The following is a 9479-nucleotide window of genomic DNA, read 5'->3' on the forward strand; positions in this document are numbered from 1 at the left end:
AAATATAAAGAATGTAAAAAAAAAAAAAAAAAAGATATTTTGTGATTGCTCAGGGCTTTATTGTACTTGCAATATATTCAAAAACAGTATTGCCTCTTTAACAGTACTCATAAAATGCTGATAAAACCGAAGGAGATATTGCATAGACATACACAGAACCTGCTGATTTATACAAGAATATACTGACTTCAGTCGCACTGAATTAAAGATAAGTATATAATGCCCATTGTTATGCTTTCCTAAGACCCTGCTGCTCTAATGACAAAGTTAAAATACCATCATGTTCCCACATTTATCCATTTTTCTCTAATGAATGTTCTCTACCGCTCTGGCTTCATTCTGTGTTCTGGGCGCTGAGATCCTGGTAGTCGACAGGAATAGTGTCTGTGGGGGTGAAAAATGGAAAGAAACTCAAGAGTGTAATTAAAGCATGTGTAGCTGACTGGATTGCCTTTTTACTTGCAGATACTCACCGTTGCAGCGATACTTCAAATTGGACCAGATGATGTTTTCCTGAGAGAAGCAGAACACTCCCAGTCGCCCTCCTCTCATACTGGTGTCAATTATCACCCCTGTGTCCGCCACCAGGTTCGAACCCTCAAAAAAGCGAGCCCTGGTCCACACACGAGGTGAAACCAGTTAGTCAGTTCGCACAGTATGAGTGTGTATCTGTCTGAGTGACGGTGTGTGTCTGTCTGTACCTGATGTATCCAACCTGTGGCCTGTGCTGGAGGAACCAGCGATAGGAAACCTTGTCCTTCCAGCCGACGTTCCTGGGGTCCTTCCACAGGAGGCGGACCTGCCCCTTGGTGTCTCCTGTGTGCCAGAGGGAATTCCTCAGATGCTCACCTGGACCCGTCTCAGACTTCACCATCTGGTGTTGAAGAGCCACAAAAGATGAGAGAGGGGAACAACTGATACTGGAATAGATGATGACAATAAACACACTCCCTCCCCCACACCTTGAGTTGTATTCCCGGCTCAGCCACGGCTCTGAAGGGCGCAGCCTGCCAGTAGGTTTGTTCCGTCTGTTTCCACATCACCACGTAGAATGAGGAGGAGTCCTGGTAGCCGAAGATGAAGCCAGCGTAGTCATCATCTGTCACCGTGTTCACGTGGAACGTTCCCTCAAAGTCGACCCCACTGAACGCTTTGTAGCCTGTGGATGTGGACAGTGGAGAAGAAACACACAACAGCACTGGTTAGGGAAGGACACGCTGAGGAACATGGGAAATAATCTAAAGTTATAACAGAAGAAGATGTGAAAGTATGAGGGTATTCTCTACTTACCTACAGCAAGGCCCGGGTCAGAGTTCATGGTCTGGACTATCTCCATACCCTGTCAGCACAAGGGAGAGTTTACTCAATTTATTTGTGCTGTCACTGGGAATTTGAACAAAATAATGAAATTGAAGGAGTTCAACTTTTTCTGTCCAGTGGCACATTGATTTAGCAAAGAATCTGGACAGAAAACCCCAGGAACAAGTCTGAGCTTTACACAGAGTGATAAAATAAAATGCTTTTGTAGAAAAACCCACTGCATTACAGACGCTTCTGAAACAAGTGGCTAGCTCAGAAAGGTGTTGTGTTGTTCACCTGGTTGAGAACCACCCAGTTGGGGTCGATCTGGGAGTCTCCCTCTGGGTCCAGCACCACAGTCTGATAGGCTCTGAAGTCGGTCAGGGTGACCTCAGCATTCTCTGGGCAGTGGTCGATTTTGTCTATGATATTGTCTTTATCAAAGTCTCCTTCGCATGCGTCTCCAATGTTGTTGTCTGAAATACAAGGACACAGCAAATTACTGCACATGCACGTGCGCACGCAGGAACAAACAGCAAATGATACTCACTATCAGAGTCCTTTTGATCTTTGTTGGGAACTAGTCTGCAGTTGTCGTTATCATCCAGTATGCCGTCATTATCATCGTCATCGTCACATTCATCTCCCTACCAAAATAAAGTGAGACATTTGGAGCAGTGTAAACACAGAGCTGTTTATGGGTCAGCATGCATGAGATGGATTCATGATATGTGATTCATTAAATAAATGAAGTAAAGGATGAAGGAAGAGATAGTTTAGAACCATTCCATCCTTGTCGGTGTCCAGCTGAGAGGAGTTGATGATAGTGGGACAGTTGTCTTTCGTGTTCTGGTGGCCGTCCCCATCACTGCCAAAGAAGAAGAAGGGCCGGTCAAATAAATGACAAAATATTATAAATCTTTACATCCATTTATACCACAGGTCTCAATAGTGGGCTCTACCTGTCTATGTTGTCATCACAGGTATCTCCTACAAGGTCGTCATCTGAGTCGGACTGCAGGTGGACAAGACGGACACTGTTGATCAGAGTTATGGCAGCAGATGAATCTTTTTGAGGTTGGTGTTTTGGTTTGTTACCTGGTTGGGATTGGCCATATCAGGACAGCTGTCACAGGCGTCTCCCACCCCGTCATGGTCTCTGTCTCTCTGGTCTGGGTTGGGGACTCGCTGGCAGTTGTCAAGAATATTATTGAAGCCTGAGAACATAAACACCAGAGTGCTTTAATTTCTACTTCTTGTGTAAAGGCAGTGACAGAAAAAATTAAAAAAAACCACACAGCCTACAGACACACTCTGTCAAATGCATCAGCAGATGGCAGTGTTTGTTAAAGAGGAAGGTGAAATAGTTTCCAGTGGCCTTCAATGCCTGGCAAAGGCTTACAATGGAAAAATGCTTTGAGAGAGGAGACAGACATGACCAAACACTGAGCAATCCGGCCTTAGGAGTTAAAGACATAACCAAATGATCAAGAGGTTGGAGCTCTGCCAAACTGAATGAACAGCGGCCGCTGAACAGAGCCTAAACACGCAACACGCGTCAGCATATAAAGGTAAACATGCGGGCACACTCAAAGGCAAGAAGTTAAAACTGTTTCCATTGGAACAAATGAGAAGTGTTTAAAAAAGGGCAATCAGTGAGAGCTGAGTGTGTGAGAAACGTTTGTGAAACAACACTTACGATTCCAGTTGGAACATTTTAACATTTAACATGGTTTTCTACTGGGGTTTTAAAGTTTTTTGTCCAGACAGACGCAGTAGTCTTTTGCTGCAATTATCAGTTATTAACATGTTTCTAAAGTTATTACCTCTAAATGATGCAATAAAAGCAGTTATGGCCCAGTTACTATACCTCCAATAATAATGACCATCCAACTTTTTTTCAGCCACTGTGACCAGTTATAAAAACGACAGTTTTTGCACCGTGTCCCTCTCGTTACACCCCGTGATGTCAAGTAAAACTATGAGAATATAATAATCATCTGACTGTTAAATACTAATAAATACACTCACCGTCCCCATCCATGTCATCATCACATTCATCTCCCAGCCCGTCCTGGTCTGTATCTCTCTGTGAGGGATTGTCTATTATTCTGCAGTTGTCACATGCGTCACCATGGAGATCCTTATCGCTGTTCCTCTGGTCCACGTTAGGAACAAGCCAGCAGTTATCCTGGGACAAAAAGAAAAAAAGAGTTTTGCTGTATAGCACATAGACCTGAGGCACTGAATAGACTTAAATTCCTATTTATAAGATTTATGAGAGTCCATTGTATGTGGGACCTGTGGTCACCTACATCTATGTTAATAATGCCATCATTGTCTGCATCATCATCACAGGCGTCACCCTTCCCATCCCTGTCTGCGTCCTCTTGGCCAGAGTTTGGAACAAACACACAGTTGTCCTGGAAACCACACAGGTAAACACATACACACACACACACACACACACACACACACACACACACACACACACACACACACACACACACACACATCATTTAGTTTTAATGCTACATTTAATTAAATGCAAGAGAGGACAGGGGATGTAGACATGAGTACCTGCTTACAGTTGTTGTCTCTGCACTGGAGATTATTGTCAGGATATGCGTCAATATCTGTGTCCTTTCCACACGCGTAGCCATTACCTGCCCAACCAATGCCACACTAAACAACACAGACACACACGGGGGGAAAAGACATGGCATGACATTTCATGTAAACAGTCCAATGTGGAACAACGCAACAGTGATTCATAAAGCTGAATAAACTGGCAGTATTTTCAGAATCATTATTACCATACAGGTTATGCTGCCATCTCGCTCCACGACACACTCAGCGTTTGGGTCACAGGGGTTGGGTTGACCGTTGGGGCAAAGCCTGGTGCCGTGGCAGCCTCTCACCTGGTCACCTGTGAAGCCGGTTTTACACTCGCCGCAGCGGAAGGAGCCCTGATGATGACGGTACAGAGTCAGAAACCAGGGCACTCTGCTATAGGAGAGTGTGATAACCATGCACTAATCCCAGTTGCCTTACCATAGTGTTGTAACAGTGTGAGTCGGCAGTGCAACCTCCATTCTCAGGCGGGCCCAGGCACTCATCTATATCCTCACATACCTGGGAGGAGCAGTACATAAAGTATAAAGAAAACGAATCATCTGTCGACAGGCACAGATAAATCAAACAGAATGAACGTTTTATTTACAGTGTATTAATTTTTTTTTTTTTTTTATTGTACCTGTTTGTGTGACTTAGCATAGGATACTCCCACTCCATTTATCTCCGGTCCGGTGTATCCCAGAGGGCATTTCTCACAGCGAAAGCCAGGAGCAGTGTTCACACACCGGACACCAGGGAAACACGGGTTAAACTGGCACTAAAACACACAAAGAAATACAGAAGCTGGTCAAATGCTAACTAGTTCTACTTTCACGTCCTGGTTGCAGAGACACATGCACACCAAAAGAATTATATAAAAAAATATAATCCATACCTCGTCTACGTCATCACAGTGTGCCCCGTCTCCTGTGTATCCATCAGGACAGGGGGCACACTGGAAGTCCCCTGACTCTGAACGGATGCACATGTTCTGTCTGAAACAGGTCCCAGGTGGGCACTGAGTCAAAGGCTCAGGCTGCATGACAAACTGCCCTGGACCTGGAGCTTGAGCGGGGTTGGTTGGACTGCCCCCGAGACCTGTGGGCACACATAGACAGATATACAAGCACATTGTTAAATTTTTCACTTTGTCAGAAGTGTTAAAATTCAGTAAATGAAACTAGTTTTTGTACTGCTTACCACAGGCAAGACACTCTGCGATGGTGTTCCTCAGAAAAGTTGTCTCCTTAATCTTAACCAGAAAGAAAGAAGGTCTAGTACTTGTTAGTGCTACTTGGGTAGAATGTGTTAACACTTTACATCACTTCATATCAATACAGTTTCAATAAGCACTGGAAAGCTATAAAATGTGTGTCTGCTAAGGTGATATGTTTCCTTACATAAAAGATTCCCTCAGTGTGTTTGATACTTTAGTGTCGAATGCTCCCTGAGGCATATCCCCTGCTTTAAATAATCATCTGAAATCATCCACTTCTATCTGCTGCTGAGGTGAAGGTCTGATTTTTGATTTACTCAGCTCTCTGTTACTGATGTTACATAAAGCCTTGAAACAAAGCCGATCTTCAGGTCCTCTGAGTCTGCATTCTCACTTCTCACAATGAACTGCATATTTTATTGCAAAAACAATCTCACCACGGAGAAAAAGGGAAATTCCAAATAGTTGTGAATCAGACCACATTCTGCCACTTTTAAAAAAACAGATAATCCAAATCTTCTAAACAACCTCTCCGCATTTTCTATTATCATCGAAATCATGCCACGATTTACCATTACTGCGTTATTAAAATGCTGTGTAGGTCTTTAGTTGATTTCCCAAACCTTGTGATCAATTTCAATATTTGTTTGTGTGTGTTTCGTTTTCCATCACGAGGTGTCACACACAGGGCTCTGACACAGAATAGGTCACCTGCTGGTGGAGTAGCGCCTTCATCTCAGATAGCATGCTCCTCAGCTCCAGCATGGTGGCCTGGTCGTGCACCGTCCTGCCTCCCTGGATACCTGCGAGGATTTCACAAATCAGAATTAGAGAATTAGATAAAGTAACTGTGAAAAAAGCTTATGATTTAAATGTGTAACAAAAAAAATAGAATATTAGATGTTCGTGGTGTTGGTTTATTATTTCCAGCACTTTTCAAGTTTTCCAAGCTGCTGACTGCTGTGTGAAATCAATTCAAAACACTGACGTCTATTAGGTTTAAGTTAAAATGGTGGCATGCGTGTGTGTGTGTGTGTGTGTGTGTGTGATGTCAGACAGACAATCAGTTGCAATTTGTTCTCACCCAGCAGCTGCAGGGATTCACCCTGGTCCACACTACAGTCCTGTAAAGTGGCCACATTGTCTATAGTGTCCCCTGTCACCAGCTTGAAGTCTGTCAGTGCATCCTTACAGAAGAACAGAGGAAAGTAAGAAATTAAACAGTATGAATTTAACACACAAATCTATCAAGAAATGGTTAAAGATATACACATGTACTCATAATACAATGTTTGGGCTTTACTATAATGTGTTATACAGTAGATATCTGCAGTATAATGGTATAATGGATATTATTCACCTGTCCACTTGGCTGCAGGGTCCTAAGAGCCACTCTATTGGGACCAGGTGGGAGTGATCCAAACGCAGCCGGAGCATCATCCAAAGTGTGCGCCAGTCTGCAGTCTACATAGATGTTGAGGCGAGGCGGACCACGCTGCAGACCACTGGCGTGTAGCATCACATGATGAGCTCGGCCATCAGCCAGGGAGGCGTGGTTGAAACTGGTGGCGCCAAATCTGCCGTCAGTCTTCTGATAACGAATGGTGACTGGATACAAGGAAGTGAGAATGAAAGACAGAGGAGAGAAAAACAAAGAGCGGGCGGAGGGAGGTAACAGCTGAAATGGATAGCTGATGATGATGTAGTGTGTGGTTGTTATAGACACTGTTGTATGTGTGAGTATAATAATTCACCCTTGCTCAGCTTGGCCTGCACGCTGAAGTCCAGGTACTTGGTGTTGTCTTTGGGGTTGATGACACTGTAGAGAGAGGTGGGGCCCTTGCTATGGAGCCTGAAGGAAGAGAGGAGGAAAGCCTCGTCTTGCCCTTTGCTCTTCAGCTTTCCTTGCAGCAAGTCTGGCAGGCAGTCTGGAGAGTCCAGCAGGTCATAGACTAATGCAGGAGAGGATTGTTAAACACCTGAATTACACTGCCGTGGATGCATTGTAGCACCATTGTGACAAAGGGAAAAGGCACAGTTTAACACCACAGGCAGTAAGGGAAAAATTCAGTCCGTAGTGTGAAATATTCAGCATACCAAGTGAAAACACTCCATCTGGTACAAGTGCTGCCAAATCTATTTTTTGACAGTATTAATGGAGAGTTTTGAGTTTGTGTCTTAGTGACTATAGTTCGCACTGAACTGTCGATTGCTACTGCTGAGTCAGTGCACTATGGTACTTTATTATGTGTGACAGTATATCTGTTGTGTGTGTGCTTGTGCGTGTGTGTGTGTGTGTGTGTGTGTGTGTGTGTGTGCATGTGTGTGTGTGTTTATGTGCGTGCAAGTGCATGTTCACATTTGTATCCTGCTGTGTTTTATAGAGTGGTGGATGGGAGTTGCAGAGAGAAGCAGCAGTAAACTCTTTCCACTGGAACAAACCCACCGCTTCACACTCACATGCACGGACACATACACACAACCTCAACAACACTTGCACTCAGCCATTAGCTCAATTCAAGAGTAATACGAAGTGACAAATTGAATGGAAACATTTGCGTCTAAATTCCAGGCAAATCAAGGTTTTGCACATGCAATTTCTCACTTGGTTGTTGGCCCTGTTTTACCATCTAAGACTGGCCTTATTTAGGTCAGACTGTTACTAGATCCTGGACGTCAAACTCTGCAGGCCACAGAAAAAGCTAATTTCATGCCAACCAAATCAACAGAATTACCCTTGTTAATTGCAGCTTACTGCAGATTGGAAGTTATAAGACCAGACAACAGACTATTAGGAATATGTAAATGGAAAAGACAGTTACTAAAACAGTAATACACAGAGGTTTAACATGTACAGCACACAAAAACACACGTATATAATGTTGTCCAGAAGGACATGGATGGTGAAGAGCCCGTACTTACCAGTGCCTTCAGCTGTGACAGTGAGCACCAGCTGTTGCAGCACCAGAGACAGAGCTGCCGCTCTGGCCCACATACCCATCATCAGTGCTTCAGAGCGGGACACACCTCAAAAGAAGCCGTGTCCCTGAAGAAAGAACTAAATTTCCTCCTGTGGATCAGTAAGAGAGTCACAGGCTGGTCAACCACAGAATGATGGACAAGTCCTGATCTTGAAGAAAAATATCAGGAGAGGTGAGATGGTTTTGTGGCCACAGGCACAGCTTTTAAAGCAAAGGGGAGTGTTCCTGTATGCTCCTGTTGCGAAAGTGGCACAGTGTAGGGACTATTTTAATAGTTTGGGGGAGTGTCCCCTTGCTACTATCGTCTGATTGAATGATAAGTTGCATATTGTCCCTGTTTGTAAAAGCTGAAGTAGTTTAACTTCATGCTAGAAAAAGTAAAATATTTAACATTTAAATGTGAAAAAAAAAAAAAAAATATTTGGCATTAACAGAGCATTTTGTTCTAAAAAGAATTGTCAGAGTTCTGCATTACTTACACTACTGAGCTAAAAGTGAGAAGTTTTAATGTATTTATGACTCTATTTGATTTAAAGTCCCTTAAGTCCTTGTCCGTACTGTCTTTTGGGGATTTGTAATATAACAGCATAAAAAGTACTCTAAATCAGCCTGTATTCACTCAGCCAACTCTGAAAAATGTCTGAAATGGATTTTGCCTGGATCTCAAGGGAGGAAAACCTGATTCCATCTGGCCATTGTTTCTCACAAACATCACTGAACCCGTGTAATAAAATGTGGATTTCATCTTCTAGCTCATCTCGGTAAGCCAGTTGAATTGTATAACTGTGCCAGATGTTTTTAATTTTCATTCAATTTTATTTCACTGAATGCCACTGCAAAGCTTTTCTAAATTCCATTTCTTGAAGAATGTGGGAAAAAGAGGACAGAGAGGGCTAGACTTGGGACAGTTTTTAACCCTGGAAACATTTCATGTTAGGCGTCTGGTACTCGTCTTAAAGTTTTCCCTACTAACCTCAAGTGGATTTCAACATCTCAGCTGCTGGGCCGATCCAAAACAGAGACATTTACCATCCCTCAGTGCACTATCACAGTGGATCCGTCTGTGTCTGGCTGTCTGGTCTCTGACCAAACCCCTGGCAGCCTTCAACGGTCTGACTATCACCTCCGGGACAGACATCATGTTATTGTTGCTGAAAAGATATAAAGCTCTACAAATATGGAAATTACTATTTGACATGGAAATAAAAATATAAAATGGTCGCTTTTTCACGATTAAAAAACTATAAAATCAGATCACATAAAATGAACAACTGAGTGATATGACCTTTTGATCATTTTATCTCCAGCCAGACTTAAAACTGTTGCCATAATGTTGACATAAAACATTAAATATCACCACTCTTAAT

At 43.2% G+C, this 9479-nt stretch overlaps 1 protein-coding gene across 1 annotated transcript; it reads right to left on the reverse strand.

Annotated features, from left to right (window-relative positions):
* Positions 1 to 37: 37 nt before the first annotated feature.
* On the reverse strand, positions 38 to 8318 carry thbs4a (thrombospondin 4a). Its single transcript, XM_023413554.2, has 23 exons — positions 8054 to 8318; positions 6886 to 7083; positions 6492 to 6739; positions 6216 to 6318; positions 5843 to 5934; positions 5116 to 5167; positions 4811 to 5013; positions 4556 to 4693; positions 4354 to 4434; positions 4116 to 4268; positions 3880 to 3984; positions 3615 to 3722; positions 3331 to 3490; positions 2398 to 2516; positions 2262 to 2314; positions 2083 to 2167; positions 1850 to 1946; positions 1597 to 1775; positions 1291 to 1339; positions 963 to 1159; positions 702 to 874; positions 474 to 613; positions 38 to 384 (listed from the first exon to the last, which is right to left on the reverse strand). The coding sequence occupies exons 1-23, from the start codon at positions 8133 to 8135 to the stop codon at positions 335 to 337; spliced, it is 2865 nt and encodes a 954-aa protein (XP_023269322.1). The 5' UTR covers positions 8136 to 8318; the 3' UTR covers positions 38 to 334.
* Between the last annotated feature and the right edge of the window lie 1161 nt (positions 8319 to 9479).

Source organism: Seriola lalandi, unplaced genomic scaffold (assembly GCF_002814215.2).
Source record: "Seriola lalandi dorsalis isolate HSWRI2012SDOR001 ecotype SW California unplaced genomic scaffold, Sedor1 jcf7180002054517, whole genome shotgun sequence".
Classification (NCBI taxonomy): domain Eukaryota; kingdom Metazoa; phylum Chordata; class Actinopteri; order Carangiformes; family Carangidae; genus Seriola; species Seriola lalandi.

Coding starts and splice junctions, on each gene's coding strand:
- thbs4a (XM_023413554.2), bottom strand. CDS start 8,135: ATGATGGGTATGTGGGCCAGAGCGGCAGCTCTGTCTCTGGTGCTGCAA. Junction 6,740..6,885: donor GCAGGCCAAGCTGAGCAAGG/GTGAATTATTAT, acceptor CCTTGTATCCAG/TCACCATTCGTTATCAGAAG. Junction 3,723..3,879: donor GAGACAACAACTGTAAGCAG/GTACTCATGTCT, acceptor TGTGGTTTCCAG/GACAACTGTGTGTTTGTTCC.